General features: G+C 40.6%; 1 protein-coding gene across 2 annotated transcripts in view; it reads right to left on the bottom strand.

The window, feature by feature from the left end:
- Positions 1-18,666, bottom strand: part of grin2bb (glutamate receptor, ionotropic, N-methyl D-aspartate 2B, genome duplicate b) — a 103,766-nt gene extending 85,100 nt beyond the window's left edge. The window contains exons 1-2 of one of the 2 annotated variants that reach the window (XM_089006597.1): positions 18,053-18,666; positions 13,311-13,960 (exon numbers count right to left, since the gene is read on the bottom strand). In XM_089006597.1, coding sequence (XP_088862723.1) covers positions 13,311-13,319 — 9 coding nt within the window. In that variant the 5' untranslated portion in view covers positions 13,320-13,960; positions 18,053-18,666. Of the gene's footprint in view, positions 1-13,310; positions 13,961-17,067; positions 17,376-18,052 lie in introns of those variants that run through there. The other variant, XM_089006598.1, reaches the window with a different exon arrangement.
- Between the last annotated feature and the right edge of the window lie 1,068 nt (positions 18,667-19,734).

Raw genomic sequence — 19,734 nt, 5'->3', positions numbered from 1 at the left:
AAAAGTTGAATTGAAACTGAAATAACTGAGGTTTGTGAATGGGTACATTCAAAGTCCTCACCCCTGTGGTGAATTTGGTTAAAATATCGTTTTACTTTTTGTGGTCTGAACTTTTTCCTCTCATTAAACACACACACACACACACACACACACACACACACACACACACACACACACATGCGCGCGCGCACACACACACACACACACACACACACACACACACACACACACACACACAGTGAATAAAAAGTGTGTGTATCCAAGTGAAATGAAAATACACACCAAAAAAATCATTTTGAGTGAATTTGTGAGGACCTTTCTGAAACTTTAACAGATGCATATATAGACCCTCTACAAGCCTTTAGAACGAATAACTTGTGAGGATTGGCCAAAAGGTCCTCACTTGTCAAAAATGTCCTCACTACATATGGTATAAAAAGTTAGTGGTCCTCACAAGACTAGACATACAAACACACGCGCGCACACACACACACACACACACACACACACAAGTACACACACAGTGAATAAAAAGTGTGTGTATCCAAGTGAAATGAAAATACACACCAAAAAAATCATTTTGAGTGAATTTGTGAGGACCTTTCTGAAACTTTAACAGATGCATATATAGACCCTCTACAAGCCTTTAGAATGAAAAACTTGTGAGGATTGGCCAAAAGGTCCTCACTTGTCAAAAATGTCCTCACTACGTATGGTATAAAAAGTTAGTGGTCCTCACAAGACTAGACATACAAACACACAAGTACACGCACGCACAGAGTAAGTTAATCACTATGCTGCAGATAGAGACGAGCAAGCAAAGCGTCTCCGCCTTTTAGTGTGCCTCACATTAAAAATGAATCTCTGAAAAAGAGCTCCAGATGCGATGGAGACCGACAGAATGGCTGCCGTCGGCCCATTTGGACTCATCAGTACCAGACCACATCACCACGGTCATAAAAGGGCTCCCAAATTTCCTTTTTAACTTTTTAAATGGCGGGTGTCACGAGGGGATCATTTCGCTCGCAAGTCATCCAACCCTTCAGGGAGGGGGCTCTCGTCGGATGAACGTTGACAGCTTGAAGGAGACAATTCGAGCCACGTATTTGGCGGCATTAACTCATTCAGTGCCATTCACAAATTTATTCGTGAATTGAAAATATGACGTAAAGTGCCATTCCCAAATTATTTCGGGTTTTGTCTTTTCGTTTTGTCCTTGTGCCGATAAAGCGCTGGCCAGACCTCGGCAATGTTTTGCCCTTCCACAAAGGGGGCAGTATTTCTTTTTTTTCCCCCATGTTAGCGCCTTGTTCCAGCTTCAGCTGTTGTTAAAGCGCTATATAAACTAATATATACAGTAAGTATTGCATTGTATTTTGGACCGTCACCCTCATTTCTAGGTCATATAACTCAGATCCATATAATTTAGGAATTAACTTTTTTTCTGATGAAGGAAGAAAGGCTAACGTTTCTTATCCTGCATTAAAGGACAACCGACGTATCCGGACAAGTTGTGTCCATAATTTGTAAAATGTCTTCAAATAACTTCTACTGAGCGTATTTTACAAAGATTCCACCGCATATAGCTATATTTGACGTTTTAAGACTCGCGCTGAATATTCCGGAAGTCTTGTTTTTGAGTTGGTGACGAGTCCTCACCCTACGTCACTGAAGGAACGCCCCTGACTGAGAAAGGACATACCTTGCATCACCTCAATGCATTTTGCGGTACTTTGTTTGGTCTGAAAACTTTGTGTTGATGGCGAAATTAGAAGGTAAACACATAAATGGTGAATCGTTGTATGTTACACCGAGACAACTCTTTGATATTCGTTGAAAAAAATTCCAAGCTGAAAAATAAAACTATTTCCAACTGAGCTCTGCCGCCATCTTCTGCATTTTCTGTGAAACTACACATCAGTCTCGAGCCATCAAAACGACCCAGAAAACCTTCTTTAATCGATTGCAAACATTTATATTTTCCTCTTCAGAATTATTTGAATCATATTCATAACAAGAAAGCATATTCTCCGAATCTGAAGCCATTGTTTTGATACTCGAGCAAGGCACGACGTTTTGGCGTGACGTCACGAACTGGAGGCGGGACTTTCTGAAAATGCCCAATTCGCAGCTTAATTTTTTTGCAGATATTGGACACTTTAAGTCATTTTTATTGGTGTTTTGCATTTGAATAAAAATATCAGCCTGCGTGTTTTGGGTATTTTAGACGCTATAAAACGTTTTTCTGAGGTCAGTAAGGAAACAAAGAAGTGATGCCGGTTGTGAGCATCAGCTGCACCCTCCCGTATATAACGTATAACTCGTGGCCATATGCAGTGGGAATCATCAAGCGGTGAGCCCGATTCTGGAACGCATTGCAAAACGGTCCGTGACAGGAGATCAAGCACCGTTTGCGTCCCCGCCTTTGGACATCTGAGCCTCTCGGCTGCGTGTCCTCCCGTTTTCACAACTTGAAAGCGATTAAGAGGCATTAAAACAGAACGCGGCCACACTATTTCGAACGCGCGTAGGTGCTCGTAATCGGTCTTTACGATGTCCCTGGAGATTTCAGGTTGTGGGCTGTGTTTTACTCTCCGGGCGCGGTGAAAGGCGTTGTGGATAATACAAGATGACAGGCAGATCTATTAAGGGGGTCTCGTTTACATTAAGAGGGCAGTCAGTTGCAGGTGAAGGCGGCTCGGGTGTCATCTCACTCTACGGGCGACACGCCACCTCATTTATACGGACTAACAAATGATTTCATGGCTCGTACAAGAAAGCACTTTGAATAATGTTCCGTCTTCCGTCGAATCTTAATGAGAAAAAAAAACCTTTCAATGAAAGTCAAAATACCACACAGGAGATTAAAAAGAGCAGACAGCATTTGGCATTTTCACTTTTTTTTTTTTAATTGCAGCACGGCCCCGATAATCCGATAATTTAGAAACATCCAGTGGTGCTGTGTCACGTTCTTAATAGGTCATTTGTCAGCTGTTGATCCTGTTGATTATCGTTCCTCTAATAAGGCATGTGGCTTTGTTTATATGACTGCAGAACCGAAATTAGGGGAGGGTGGGAAGAGTGTAAAAGTGCATTTGTTGTGGCGACGCTTTCGTCATCATTTATGAGGAAAATTAATTCATCCATTTACAGTGTCTGAAATAACGTCTGCCCGGACGCCCGGGGCGTGCAACTATTACATCGGGCGTACAATTTACAGAACGTCTCCGCCCGGGTGGCCGACAACTTCTTCAAGAAAAAAAAAAAAGAACGAAAGATTTTTTTTTTCAAATCAAACATTTGCTTTATTCAATAAAGCAAACGTTTGAATATAAATACAGTAAAGTCTCGTTATATCGATATCGGATATATCGATAGTCCCGGTTATATTGATATTTTTTCGGACTCCCGAGAATAGCGATATAATGAGACTTTACTGTACATTATTCCAATTTCGAAATCTTCGTTCGGTATGGAAATCTTTGAATTTCAGTTCATTTTCCAATTTGCATACTCGACACAGCAGCCAATCAGAAGCCTGCTTCATACATCCGGACCTTCCAGAGCGTTATACGGTCGTGCATTTGCATATCATTTTCCAAAGTAGATGCACAGAACCTCCGCCCCAGAAGAAAGATTCAAAAGAAGCTAACAAAATTTATGACGTTACAAAACGTAAACGTACATTATACCGTGACTGCAAAGTGTCCTTGAGAGTTTTGAAAGGCGCTTAGAAATCCATGTATCATTATTAAAAGCATAGTGGAAAGAGGAGTTCACGTGCGCACGTGCGCCAATGTTCACTCAACCCGGAAATAACTCAAATAGATAGAAAGCTAGCCAGTTAGATAACAGATAGCTAATAGATATCCAGCGAGACATTTAGCTAACTATCTACATAGCCATATAGCTAATAAATAGCCAGCTACATAGCTAGACAGCTAGCCAGTCGGCTAATAACAATAAAACATTTCACATTTCATTTGGATAGCAAATAAGCACTATATAAACCAATACTGAATTGTATTTTGGACAGCCACCCTCATTTCAAGCTCATATAACTCCAGAGCCATATAATTTAGGAATTAATTCCTTTTTTTCTGATGAAAGAAGAGAGTCTAAGGTTACTTACGCTGCATGTAATGTTTATGTAGTCCTAAAACTCAATATTCTGTGAGTCCTGGAATTTGAGTGAAAATGACAAAAACTCTGGCACTGGAGTGGACACATTTTTGCACATCGTCTGGTAGTGAATGAGTCAACCAATAATATTCAACCCCCTCGTAAAAAAAAAAAAAAAAATCTGCTGCCATGTTTTGTGAAAGAAACTGGGTGGCACCCGTCTGTCTGCAACGCTTCGTCAGGTAATCAGACGTCGTGCAGCTGTTACGACTCCCCGCATGGTGATTAGAAGCCAGCAAGTTTGCTATTTACAGCCTTTGTAATTAATCAATTCGCAAAGTCAAACTGACAGAGCATTTGCCCCCGTACCACCCCTAAAAAAAAAAAGTTGGCCACGTATGCGCTAGTCCATGACATCTAAATCACAGTGAAGCAAGACAGGTTGTCAGCAGTGCTAATAAATACTTTTTTTTCTCAAGCTGTTGGCTGAATGTATTCAAAGTCTGTGGGGGAAAATAAAGAACCTGGAAAATACGCTTAAAAACCGGACAGTGAGCACGCAATGTGCAACCTAGCTGTATTTGCTTTGACTGTGTCTGTTTTGTTACGTGTTGAAGCGATGGCAGGGAGGAATAATGTGACGGAAACTGTGGAACTGGAAATGGAACTTGTTACAATGTATGAAAGGAAAACAGAAGCGTTTTGTCGGCCCATTCCAACAACAAAACAACACAAGCAACCCCTCCAAATCAGTTACAGACGCTCCCCAATTTACGAAAATTTGAGTTATGAAAAACGATACATAGGAATATTTTTGTGTTTACTGTATGTTAAAATAATGTTTTGACAGAGTTGCTGTAAGTTTGATTTTGTATTGCGCGCCTTTTTCCGGCCGAGCTTGCTTGCGTTTGACTGCGTACTGTGGAGGTTTCAAAGGCTGGATCTTGACGCGACGGACACCAAGGCTGACCAATCGGGGCGCCCGGCTATGCTGAAGTGTTGCCAACGAGTTTAGGCCCCGATCCGCTTACGATTGGCTGCGTCGAGTATATGGGCTGGGAGGAAATCCCTTTTCCCAGTTGACGCTCGAGGAGCAGGCGATGCATAACAAAAAGTAATGGTGGTACGTAATTAGTGAATTACGTGCCAGCAGCTTGAGTCATGGTACACATTCCGTACAAAATATAGCACTGAAGCAACTTGCGACCAGATTCACCTTCCGAATGTATCTCGTTCGTAAGGTGGGGAGCGTCTGTATTTGTAGTTTGGGGTTAAGAAATTCACCTGCCAGGCACGTATAGGAAAACAAATCTGTTTTCTACATTTTTAATATAACACATGAGTTGCTCACAACTTGTTTTATTGTTCTCGCTCTGTCACACATCAAAGGGTGAGCGCCTGTATTTAATCTTTCTTATGTCCTAATAACACAGCAGCGTGTTCGACAAATTAAAACGTGGCCACACTCTTTGACAAGCCATTATTCAAGTTTCATATTGATTTCAGTGTTGACTGACATATTGGTGGATACAAACAATACATCATTTTTTACGTTCACCTGTAGATGTTATTTCTCCTAGACAAAGAGTGAGTACAGTATAAATACAATACAATATATATATGAACACGGAGGTGCCTCAATGAGTGAAAAGTGTGTATCCCAAAAATACATTTTTGGGATACACACTTTTCGCCTTACACACTCTGTCTAGGAACCAATTAAGTTTGTAAGCTAAGCCATCACTGTATACTAAAAGTATAAGCCATCGTGTTTTTATTTATTAAAAAAAAAAGGGCATTATACTGTCCATGCTAATCTCTTCGGGCGCTATCATGGTGGACAGTCTTGTCATGCTACATTTGCGATTCAAAGAACGCTCACGACTGCCCTTTATTTTATATATATATATATTTTTTTATGTGTCGATAAACTCGACGGGCTCAGAAAAGCGCCGCCCTGCCTTTGAAAACAACAACATGGGCTCTCATGACATAATAAGCATCCAGCATCATGCATGTTGTTTAGCTTTGAAACAATGCTGGCCGGGGCTCTCTGATGCTTGGGATCCCCGCATATATCCGTAGGGACGCGTCTCTTTTCTGCTAAATTAATTCAGAACAGTTGATATTCGAAAAGCTTGGTGGAATAAATGACTTCAACGAGGTAATGAAGACCCCAGGGGATAGATAGTTCCTCAACCCTCTTCTTTTCCTCCTCCCTCGGCATTATGTGCATGTGTGTTTTGTTATCACGCTGCTACTGTTCTCATCTGTTGATGTATATTTGTCTGGACTGCATATACGGTCGTTGTTATTTGAAGAACCAAGTCAGCCTTCGTGCGACTGCGGAATTATGCCGTGTGTCTCATCAGCAAAGAGAGGATTCTTAACCAGACTCAGTCATACTTTGCCGCTGTGGCTTGTCTACAAGATAAACGTGCTATGGTATTATAATTAAAGAAATCAACTGTACTATATAATAAAGTCATTTCATTAACCTTTGTGATGGTCGTTGATGGCTTGATGGAATGGAGTGGCCGGTTTCCTCAGCATTAAACACTTGACGAGGAACGCAACCTTCTTCTTTCGCCATCTTGAGGAATAATCCCTTGCAGGTGCTTTCTCTGTGATAATTGTATCTAGTTCCTCATCATGTGGTCTGTTTAGATAGGTTGATAGCTTTTTGGGGAATAGAGGACAAAAACAGTCGGGTGCCATTTTGTTGTTAGAACGGACTCGTTCGCGAACGACATCACTCAGGCAGCTTTGTGTACGAAAAGTTTGTATGCCAAGGCAAAATTTTCATAAAGTTAATGTTCGTAAACCGAAATGTTGGTAAGCCAAGGGGTTCGTAAACCGAGGTATCGCTGTACTTTGTACCTCAAGAAATCCCTTTTTTAAAATGATTGAATGAATGGAATACATTTTTTTCATGTAACGATTACGCAGGATCAGTGTATCTGAAGTAATTCATTGCAATAGCATACTTTTTTTTTCTTTTTTATCTACGGTTTTGCGCAGCCCTACTTTGAATTTACAAGTTGAAATTGTCACTTTTCTTAAGTACCCCCAACAGAGACAAGCGATAAACATCTGGAAGCTTCTTTGTTGAAGCCTATTTAAAAATGACATCTGCCAAACTGCCACCTGTTGAAAGAGAAATGGCTTGAGCTACAACAGCTTTTAACAGGTCAAACAACTGTTGACTGGCGACCGACTTCCCGTTAAAGTTTTATTGTAAGTTGTATTTTGTTTTTCTACTTTCATTCCTTTCATAACTTTGCTGTTGTGAAATGTACATTTTAAATAGGATTTGCTCATAGCATCACATCTCCCTTTCTTAATGTAATTATTTACTTTTAACAAATGTAATGAATTTAATTATGGCAACACACAAACAGTATTTTTGTGCACAGTATTAGTTAGCTCATTTAAACTTGAATAAAGTCTTTCCAAATTTTCCAACAACAAATGAAATATTCAATTGCTTTGTGATAGCGGGTTTGGTCAATGATACAACTTCTGGATCGAGTTGAGGTTCTTTATTAGGACTGCCGTCTTGGTCGGAGGGAGAAGGCAACTGACGTGAGCCTCTCGTAGACTCTCATACGACTGTACTCCGTTTGGTCAATAGCTAGGCATCGCTAGTCGAACAAGCACATACGATGTTCTCATATGACATACGACTCACGCGAGTCACGTCTCAAGAGTTCTAAGCCTGAAGTTGGACACCTTCCTGTAAATCCTCCTATCTATTTTTTTGTTCGGTTGAGGACTGTGCCATCACGTAAAAACACCCTCTTTGGATATGGAATGCAAAGTGGCAGTTCTTTATGAATTTTGTGAGGGTTTTATTTGTTGACACTCCCTATCAGGAGTGAAAAGAGAAACAGACTGCAGCGTGATAGATAGATAGAGAGAGAGAGAGAGAGAGAGAGAGAGAGAGAGAGAGAGAGAGAGAGAGAGAGAGAGAGAGAGAGAGAGAGAGAGAGAGAGAGAGAGAGAGAGAGAGAGAGATAAATAGAAAGAGAGAGAGCGAGTGATAGATAAATAGAGAGAGAGAGAGAAAGATAGAGAGAGAGTTATAGATAGAGAGAGAGAGAGAGAGAGAGAGAGAGAGAGAGAGAGAGAGAGAGAGAGAGAGAGAGAGAGAGAGAGAGAGAGAGAGAGAGAGATGAAGAGAGAGAGAGAGAGAGAGAGAGAGAGAGAGAAGAGAGAGAGATAAAGACAGATAAAGAGAGAGAGAGAGAGAGAGAGAGAGAAGAGAGAGAGAGAGAGAGAGAGAGAGAGAGAGAGAGAGAGAGAGAGAGAGAGAGAGAGAGAGAGAGAGAGAGAGAAAGAGAGAGAGAGAGAGAGAGAAAGAGAGAGAGAGAGAGATAAAAAGAGATAAATATATATATATATATATATATATAGAGAGAGAGAGAGAGAGAGAGAGAGAGAGAGAGAGAGAGAGAGAGAGAGAGAGAGAGAGAGAGAGAGAGAGAGAGAGAGAGAGAGAGAGAGAGAGAGAGAAGAGAGAGAGAGAGAAGAGAGAGAGAGAGAGAGAGAGAGAGAGAGAGAGAGAGAGAGAGAGAGAGAGAGAGAGAGAGATAAAGAGAGAGAGAGAGAGAGAGAGAGAGAGAGAGAGAGAGAGAGAGAGAGAGAGAGAGAGAGAGAGACAGAGAGAGAGATAAAGAGAGAGAGAGAGAGAGAGAAAGAGAGAGAGAGATAAAAGAGAGATAAATATATATATATATATATATATATATATATAGAGAGAGAGAGAGAGAGAGAGAGAGAGAGAGAGAGAGAGAGAGAGAGAGAGAGAGAGAGAGAGAGAGAGAGAGAGAGAGAGAGAGATAAAAAGAGAGATAAAGAGAGAGAGAGAGAGAGAGAGAGATCAAAAGAGAGATAAAGAGAGAGAGATGAAGAGAGAGATATAAAGAGAGATAATGAGAGAGAGATAAAGAGCGAGAGAGACAGAGAAAGAGAGACAAAGACAGAGACAGAGACAGCGAGAGCAAGAGAGAAAGAAAGAGAGAGCGAAAGCTCAACCAAACAAGAGGAAAAAAAGATCATTTGTGTTGCACACATTGCAGATCTGTGCTGCAGATTTGGGGGGGCGAGCGCTGTTTGAGCAACACGCCAAGGAGCGCAGCAGCGTGGGTAGAGGCGGCAACGCAGTATCGGGCCCCCTCCTCTCTATTCTTAGCTCTCCTTCCCCTATCACAGTCACACATGATGAGGTGTAGGGAGAATGAGGGAAAAAAAAGCATGGGATGTAATTCGCACCTGCTTGTCAATTTTCTTTTTATATTTACAAGTTGAGGGTGATTTCATGGAGCTTCTGCTGGTATAACCATGCCGTTTAATTGGACTTCAATTTGTGATGGTTGTTTTTTTTCGATTCGAAAAGTTATATGAAAAAAAATACAATACAATAGCACATTTATTATACGTAAAATAAGGTATAGTTTGTGTAATTTTAAGGCTGAGAAAATTAGAAAATCGAAAATTATGTTTTATGGGGACCTGGGAATGGTTTATTCTCATTTTTAATGGTTTCCTATGGGAAATTAATGTTTGGAAGACAAACTTTTCGCTTTACACACGCTTTCTGGGAACCAATTAAGTTCGTAAGCTGAGGTATCACTGTATATATATAAAAAAAGCTCCCGGTTATAACAAGCTTTCTAGCAGCATCCAAAGCTTTGCACTGACTCTTCATAATTCCCACCAGCTGACTAAAGCTCAAGTCTCGCTCAAGAAAAATAGCCCCAAAGCACAATGCCATGTTTCGCTGGTGTCCCTTTGAAAAAACAATGTGAAAAGAAATACAGTGATACCTCAGTTTACGAACTTTGCGGTTTACGAACGTTAAATGTATGAAAATTTAACCTTGGCATACAAACTATTTTTCAGGATACACACGGAGCTGCCACAATGAGTGATGTGTCGTTCACGAACGAGCCCGTTCTCCTAACAAGAAAATGGCAGCGGATTGTTTTTGTCCTTTATTCCCCGCCCCCAGACACACACAGAGTGAGGTCGTTATCCCCCCAAAAAAAACCATGGCAGACGACTTTTTTTGCCCTCTGTTCCCCACAGCCAGCCTTCATTTAAAGCCACGTGATTGGTTAAGAACACAGCAGTGAAGGGGGGGGGGGGGGGTAAACATTAAAGAGACAGGCATACAACAGCAAGAGAGAGTTATAAAATGGATCGAAAACAGTGAAATTTGGACTCGTTTCAACTTTGATAGTTCAAAGGCAGAGTGTAGGCTGCAAGGTTAAAATATCCCATCAATCCGGCTCCACAAATAACCCGCACAAGTCATCTGTACACTTGATGAAAAAAGCTATCAACCCAGCTAAACAGAGCACTATTGATGAGGAACAAGGTAAAATTATCGCAGAGAAAGCACCAACAAGGGATCATTCCTCAAGATGGTGAAAGAAGAAGGCTACGTTCCTCATCAAGTGTTTAATGCTGATGAAACCGGCCACTCCATTCCATCAAGCCATCAACGACCATCACAAAGGTAAATAAAACGATTTTATTATACAGTACCGTTTATTTCTTTCATTATAATACCATAGCACATTCATTATACATAAAATAAGGTCTATTTTGTGTAGTTTTAAGGCTTACAAAATAATAAAATTATGTTTTCTTGGGAACTGGGAACGGATTGTTCTCATTTTAATGGTTTCCTATTGGAAATTAATTTTTGAGATACACACTTTTCGCCTTCCACACACTGTCTGGGAACCAATTAAGTTCGTAAGCCAAGGTATCACTGTACTGGCAAAGGTTTTCCCCAAGTACATTTTCGTTACATTTGGGAGATGTTGCCCCCAAAAGAGTGACAGTGACACTTTTCCACAGGCCCTCCTCTCTGATGTCAGTCCCCTTTTCGCCAGCGCTCAGTAAAAAATAAACAACAGGCTACTTGGCACCTGCAATCCTTCCTCAACTCGATCAACATTTGTAAAGCCGCACGCACGATGGAGGCTCGTATCCATAAGTGACTCATCGGGCCGCTTGCACAGCAGCCAGCGTCTTAACCGCCTTTCGCTCTCTCGTGGCATCTGCGCCACTTCAACCGTTGACACTCTGTCGTGTACACAGTCCGCACACTCCAGCAAAGGGGGCGGGGCGTGCCCGCTGCACGAATCAGCTCCCGTAATCCTTTCAATAAATAATAAAAAAAAAAAAAACAAACATGCAACATCACGACTCGGCAATGTCACGGCCTCCTTGTCGCTCGCTTTGCATTCTGAGTGAGAGTGACGCCTGTGTATGAAGCTGTTGGCATCCCGTTCACACATCTTTCAACCGGAGGGAGTATGTCCTCCAGAGTTCACAGTGTGTACGCTGCAATGTCAGCCCGTGTACAGGATTTTTTTTGGGGGGTATGTTATATCACTCATTCACTGCCATTCATTAATTTATTTGGGAATTGAAAATATGACGAAGAGCGCCATTCCCGAATTTGTTCAGGTTTTGTTTTTTCTTGTTTGGTTATCAGTAAAGGGCTGGCCGTGGCCTCTGGCAATGTTTTTTGTTGCTTTCCAAAAGGGGGCAGCATTTGCCTTTTTCCATGATAGTGCAAAAATACACAACCCAATCAGACAACTTTTTTTCCTTTGGGCTTTTTCCTTCAAGGGGTCGCCACAGCAAATCAGTGTCCTCCATCTTTAGAGGTTTGATCCGCATGTTTGTTTTGGCCAAGCTTTTACATCGGATGCCCTTCCTGACACAACCCTCTGTATTTATGCGGGCTTGGGACTGGCACAAGAAGACTCATGTCCCTTTGTGACTACAGAACAAGTAACTCGCTCAGTAAAAGGCTTCCAAACACAAAATGGTCATCGGCATAGCGACATTCAAAAAAGCAAAAACTATACTCGCCATTTGATGAATGAATACATAAATGAATACAAAAATACATAAGCAACTATAGGTTAACTAAACGAGTAATGACCTAACTAACTGATTAACGGACTAACTAAATGAATAAATAAATTGGTAAGTTAACAAATAAACAAATAAATAAATACAGGTTAACTCACCAAATAACGACCTAACTAATTGATAAACTAACTAACAAAACGAATAAATAAATAACCAAATAAATACATGTAAATAACTAAACATAAATAAATAAACAATTACAGGTTAACTAACCAAGTAACAATCTAACTAACTAATGAACTAACTAACTAGGCTACTAAGCTAGCTAACTCGCTGGCTAACTAACTACTAACTAGCTCAATAGTTAGTTAGCACATTTTCCTTCAAGAATAAATAAATAAACAAAAAGTACATACTTAAATGCAACTACAGGTTAACTAACCAAATAACGATCTAACTAAATAAATAAACAAATGGCTAGATAGCTCGCTAGTTAGTTAGCAAGCTAACACGATCAGACAACTACAATAAATACAGGTTAACTCACCAAATAACGACCTAACTAATTGATAAACTAACTATCAAAACAATGGCTTCAGATTCGGAGAAGACACTTTCTTGTTACTCATCCAGTTATGAATATGATTCAAATAGTTCTGAAGAGGAAAGCATACATGTTTGTAATTGATTAAAGAATTTATTCTGTGCCATTTTGAGGCAACATTGGGGGGAAATGTCTCACCCAAAAAGAGACAGAAAAAATGGCCACCGAGCTCCTGTGAGGAATGAATCAGCCTGTTTCCACAGGATGATAAATTCTTTACATGGAGTTTGGACGCCCTCTTCTGGCTCTTTCTGGTGCAACATGAGGTTTTCAGACCAAACAAGCATTGACGTGACGGAAGGACTGCTACAATGTGTCCTTTTTTTTCAGTCAGGGTCGTTCCTTCAGTGACGTCACGTACGGACTCGTCACCAACTCAAAAACAAGACTTCCGGAATATTCAGCACGAGTCTTAAAACGTAAAATATAGCTATATGCGGTGGAATCTTTGTAAAATACGCTCAGTAGAAGTCATTTGAAGCCATTTTACAAATTATGGACACAACTTATCCGGAGACGTCGGTTGTCCTTTAACTCATTTTTATAAAACGTTTTTCTGATATCAGTTAGGAAACAAAAAAATGGTGTCGGTTGTCCTTTAAAGGTTGACCATCAAACATACTGAAGACGCATTCTTGGATAAGAGCTGATCACCCACATGTGATCACCCAAATCGCTGGCCTACCTTGAACATTGCCAGCCCGGATGTCCTCACTGCTCTTCACAACTGGCATGATGGAGTGATCTGGGATTCGACTCCTCCTCTCATAGCCTCGGATGAAGGGTAGGTGGGCACAGGAAGTCACACGCAGGATGTCTGAAGGCCGCGGGATGGGGGGCGGGGGAGCTCTGAAGTGAGTTTTTTTTACTTTCTGTATGAGGACGACTCGAGCCGGGTGGAGGATTTCAGGGAGTGTCCAGTGTGAGATGGTTTTGCAGATGCGATATAGTAAGTGACTGGAACGTTATGAGAAATAGTCAATCCCAAAATGGCGAGAACGTTAATTTTTTTAACCACCAGGTGGTTTAATAAGAGAAAGTAAATGGTGTGGCCCGAAGGTGATGGAACATCATGATGGTATGGGCATTTTTTTTTTCATTCCTGCTCTCGCCCGCTCCAACGCTGGCGACAGTTCAGCCAGGTCTCCTCCCAGAAGTCTGTGCAAAGCACGGTTGCCGTGGAGACGAGAAAGAAATGAGAAGCGGTGTATCGTACGTATATATACTCCTCTTCTTTCCTCCAGTTCTTTTCTTCATGGACTTTCTAATGCGTCTGTTGACTCGGTGGTCTTGGTCACTTTATCAGCTCAAACTTTGCCTCTTGTCTTCTTCAATCTGAAGGAGAGAAGGAGAAGAAGAGGAGGAAGGATGAGCATCATTTTGCTTTCCACACATTTCGAAAATCAAGGTCAAAATGCTGGGGTTGCTTTTAGGAGTTTAGCGCTTCCATTTGAGGACTGTCGTGTTGTGCGTACGCAAACCACCATTAGTGGAGAGATGCATCTCAAATCCGAATATCGTAGTTTTGGTTTTTCATGCTTGGATGCCGATAAAGTGCTGGCCAGGGCCTCTGGAAATGATTTTTCTTTTCCACAAGGGGGAAGCATTTCCCCTTTTTCCATGTTAGCACTTTGTTCCAGATTCAGCTGTTGTTAAAATGCTGTATAAATCAATATGTATGTATTGCATTGTATTTTGGAAAGTCGCCCTCATTTCAAGCTCATATAACTCCAGACTCATGCAATTTAGGATTTATTTTTTTTCTGATGAAAGAAGAGAGTCTACGGTTTCTAACGCTGTATTGAATGTTTATGTAGTCCTTAAACTCAATATTGTGTGGGTCCTGGAATTCAAGTGACAATGACAAAAACCCTGGCACTACAGTGGACACATTTTTACAATTGTCTGGCAGTGAATGAATTAAAGGACAACCGACACCATTTTTTTTTGTTTCCTAACTGACATCAGAAATACGTTTTGTCCCAAAATTACTTCAAAATGACCCCGGAAATTGCGAGTTTCAGAAGGTCCCGCGCCCTTGTTTGTGACGTCACGGCAGGACATCTTGCCTTGCTCGAGAATTAAAACAATGGCTTCAGATTCGGAGAAGATGCTTTCTTGTTACTCATTCTGTTATGAACATTTTTTAAACTGTAACGGTGAACTTAATTTGACCTCTAAAGTTTTGGTGAAGGGTGGGGGGGGAATTGTAATCTCTTGGAACAGGTTTTGGATGTAACATCGAAACGCCGCTTGGTGTTGCTTTGCGGCTGTTTTTGTTGTTGTTTGCTGCATGTAATCAGTGATGTTAACAATCCACACACACTCCTAATGGCTTCTCTGGTGAACATAAATCCTTCATTAGACTCACAGCCAAGAGGTGGTCATGTCCTTTTAATCCTTTATATTTAAACAGTCGTGCGCTAGCAGCGTAGCATCTCTTTGCCACTTTCGTTTAAATCATTCATATGTACTAGAAAAAAAAAGACTCACAGACTTTAAATCTACTTGAAACTTTGAACAACATTCAATGTGGTTTTTCCCCTCTTTTACAATATACCCTAACTAACTAACTAAGACAACCGACATCACTTTTTTGTTTCCTAACTGACATTAGAAAAACGTTTTATAGCATCTAAAATACCCAAAACACGCAGTATGATATTTTTAGTCGAATGCAAAACACCAATAAAAATGACTTAAAGTGTCAAAAATCCGCAAAAAATGAACCCGAAAGTGGCCAGTTTCAGAAGGTCCCGCCCCCTTGTTCGTGATGTCACGCCAGGACGTCTTGCCTTGCTGGAGAATCAAAACAATAGCTTCAGATTTGAAGAATATGCTTTCTTGTTACTCATCCAGTTATGAATATGATTCAAATTGTTCTGAAGAGGAGAGCATAAATGTTTGCAATCGATTAAAGAATTTATTCCGTGCCATTTTGAGGCAACATTCGGGGGGGAACATGTAGCACTAAAAAAAGAGGCCGAAAATGGCGACAAAGCTCTGTGTAAAAAATTAATCAGCCCATTTCCACAGGCTGATTAATTCCTTACACGGAGCTTTGTTGCCCTCTTCTGCCTCTTTTTGGTGCAACACGAAGTTTTCAGACCAAACAAGTCCAGCAAAATGCATTGACGTGATGGAAGGACTGCTAAAATGTGTCCTTTTTTCAGTCAGGGGCGTTCCTTCAGTGACGTAAGGTGAGGACTCGTCACAAACTCAAAAACAGGACTTCCGGAATATTCAGTGCGAGTCTTAAAATGTAAAATATAGCTATATGCCGTGGAATCTTTGTAAGATACGCTCAGTAGAAGTCATCTTACAAATTATGGACACAACTTGTCCGGAGACGTCGGTTGTCCTTTAACTCATTCACTGCCTGACATGCGCAAAAATAATAACAATAATTCATTTCATTTACAAAAATGTGTCCAGTCCAGTGCCAGGGTTTTTGTCATTGTCACTTGAATTACAGGATCCACTGAATATTGAGTTTTAGGACTACAATAACCATTCAATGCAGTGTAAACAATCTTATACTCTCTTCTTTCATCAGAGGGAAAAAAAAAAGAGTTATTTCCTAAGTTATATGGTTCTGGAGTTATATGCGCTTGAAATGAGGGTGGCTGTCCAAAATACAATGCAATACATACGTATTGGTTTATATAGCGTTTTAACAACAGCCAAAGCTGGAAGAAAGCGCTAACATGGAAAAAGGGAAATGCTGCTCCTTGTGGAACATTGCCAGAGGGCATGGCCAGCGCTTTATCGGCACCCAAACAAGAAAAAAACAAAGCCCGAACAAATTCGGGAATTGCGCTCTACGTCACATTTTCAATTCCCGAATAAATTTGTGAAAGGGAAAAACATTGCATCGTATTTTGTACAGCCACCCTTATTTCAAGCTCATATAACTCCAGACCCATATAATTTAGGAATTAACTCTTTTTTTCTGAAAAAAAAAAAAAAAAAAAGAAGAGACTCTAAGTTTCATAACGCTGCATTGAATGGTTATGTAGTCCTAAAACTCAATATTCTATGAGTCCTGCAATTTGAGTGAAAATGACAAAAACCCTGACACTGGAGTGGACACATTTGTACACGTCTGGCAGTGAATGAGTTAACTACTCTGAGCTGCCATCAATTTGAAAAGGTCAACGATTGAGATGATTTAGTTGTTTTTTTAGGGGGTGTGGGTTGGGGTTTCCCCAGCAAGTGATGTGCTACTAATGCCGCATATCATAGACGTACAATATAGAAGCAAAACACATACATGTAGACAGGACAGGGATCAAGATAAAAAATGGGTGCTGGAAACAACCAATTAGTCACAGCAGTGGTGAAACAGAGGAGACGCTGACCGAGGAAAGTTCATGCACGGTACAAAAACGGTACAAACACAGCTACTGCTCATGCCCACTCGTGCTATAGGCGCCACTCACCTAGTTAATTCTTTTCTGCCACAAATAATGCGCAGAACACATTGACGATGTTTTACAGGGCAGCCAAAAACAAAGGCGGGGCAAAAAGAAGCTGTCCGTTTTACCTTCATATAAGCATCCTATCCACAAACAGGTGACGATATCTCACCTGAGCTTGAAAAAGTGCCCGAAAAGGGTGGAAATCAAAGCAGTAAAAAGAAGAAAAAAAAAGGAAGGAAAGAAAGTGACGGCGGTGAGCTCCTTTTAGTCTCTTCATGGTGACATGTCTATGATCATCTGTCTGTCAGTCTGTCTCACTCTATTGCACATTGAAAGGGAGCTCCTTTTAAGAAAGCTTATGAGGCTTTAGCTGCCTTTCAACCATAAAAACAAATGTGAATTTACTGATTCATATACAGTATTTAGATTATTATAAAAAAAAAGGTGCAGGAAGATTATATATAATATTCAGAATTCGTGACAAACATTGAAATAAATAACTCATGTATTTTTTATGAGCAACGTGTACCTAATTTACAAGCCAAAATGGCACTGAAAGACTTTCTTTTCATATTGTAACAAAAGCAAAATCTTTTTTTGATGGCAACGTATCTGGGTAGAATTTTGCAAAGCAATCAATGAAGGATGCATTTAAATAAACAAATAAACCTCAAAGATGGTTTGTTTCCCTAACTTTTGCAATTAAAAAAAAGATAAATTAAAAATGTGCTTTCTCTCCACTACATAAACGTAATTATAACTCTGCCACAATTAAATATAGATCGACCAATAAAAATTGCCTTACTCTGTCAACCGCCAACAGGATTAAAAAAAAAATAAAATATATATCAATTATCATGCATTTTATGCCCCGACCTTGAGTTTGGAAAATCGTGGTTGAATGCATGTGCGTGATATGATTGATGTGTGTTTTATGCATACGTAAAGCACACACAAATACCCACAGACAGACAGATAGACAGACACTAAACAATAGTTAACCTACCTAGCGTAACATCTAAGAATCCCGCAAGAGTATGGTGCAAAGTAAATGGGTGTGGAAGGGGACCCCAAAAGAGAAGAAAAAAAGGGGAGTAAGTCATTCGTGGAATTGATATTTTAAGTCAGGAGACTGATCCAAATTGGTCAAATATGACAGACAGAGAAAGAGATAGAATGATATAAGAGCTTCAATGAAGAAAAGAAACAAGGGCGATGCCAAGAAAAGTCCACTGTGGTCGTTTATAAAGATACAAAATTGTACACCAGGTAGATGGAGAAATAGATGAGGAGGCAGATAATAGACAGGGAGAGGATGTGAAAAGAAGAAGCACCTCCCAGCACTGCAATGAGGAAGAGGAAAAATATAAAACGAAAGAAAAAATGGAATATTCCAAAGCCTTCCGTGTTTGCTCTGTTTAATGAGGCAAAGAGTAACTGGGGGCAATTTTAATTTGAACCCCGCCACTCTTTCCTGGCTATCTACTCTTCTTGCTTTCCAGCTCAAAGAAAGACGCAAGCTACCCTGTGAATGAAGGCTAAGCCTCCGCCTGCGCAGATGTTGGACATGCCACTCGCAATCTAGTGTGGAGGCGAGAGCACCACTGGTTGGTGTGAGGTGCAACGCTCAACTCAAAGTGTGCTCTGCTCACTTGCTGTCCTCCAACGAGAGAGGAATGGAAGGGGAGAGGGAGAGATGCGAAGAGGTGGGGGTCCCTTTTCACGAGACGCTCCTAAAGACATGTTCAACGATTGAAAAGAAAACGATCCTTGCATTTTGAGAGCAATGGCTCCCTCTGTTGGTATATTAAAACAAACTGTTGCGCTGTAGTCCAGGTACGATCACCTACTGAGTAGACTTTGATTATCCCTCGATCCATGTTCGAATCTGTTTTTTCTCATGAGTTCCGCGGGCGTCGTGGAGGCGATCCGAACTGTTCTGGACGACTTGGCGGGTGACTCCCCGGACTAAACAGAAAACAGAACCCTGTTATTTTCTTTCTTTTTACCAGTTTTCATGAAAATACATTAATTAATAATTACTTCCGCGTGGTGCCGAGATTGTGAGGTCATGTGACTGAATGGCTACTTTTAATTGGTCAAACGATGTACAACGTCACGTTTCGTTCGTTTGGATTGGTTAAATGCATTAAGACAACGCACAAGGCGGAAATCTCGAGGCTAATCAAAGTTAAACATAATTAAAACCGAACATTTAAAATAAACAGAGTTGCGATCAGAAATGTGGTCACTGTGACATTATTGAAGTACCGTTTCTTCTTTGTCAAAAAAATAGAGTAAATGGAAAAAAATGTATTAAAACTACAGTCGCAAAAGCAATCTATTCTCCAAAATACTTCACTAAATAACAATGGATACAATGTTTTTATTTACAACTCACCTGTGTGCGATGCAACACCGGTTTCACTTTAACAGACTGCCTGAATGCACGTTATGTGCAGGTAAACACAAATATCACAGGAACGAAGCAAGAAGGAGTTAGCCAGTCTTTGAGGGAGACGTCGTTCGCACCAGCTGCCACAGTCAATTTAGAGGTGTGCTCGAGATGACAGAGGTTCCCAATTTTATATATTTATTTTGTTATACCAAGTACGCAATCATCCGTATTGATGATTCCCCAAAAGCAGGACACGACACAACTGATTTTTAACCTCCCTGTGGTCTTCG

The sequence above is a fragment of the Hippocampus bargibanti genome, linkage group LG10, assembly GCF_051943395.1.
Source record: "Hippocampus bargibanti isolate YZ-2025 linkage group LG10, ASM5194339v1, whole genome shotgun sequence".
Lineage (NCBI taxonomy): Eukaryota > Metazoa > Chordata > Actinopteri > Syngnathiformes > Syngnathidae > Hippocampus > Hippocampus bargibanti.
The sequence above is the reverse complement of the archived record's forward strand: the minus strand, read 5'-3'. Positions and strand labels throughout refer to the sequence as shown.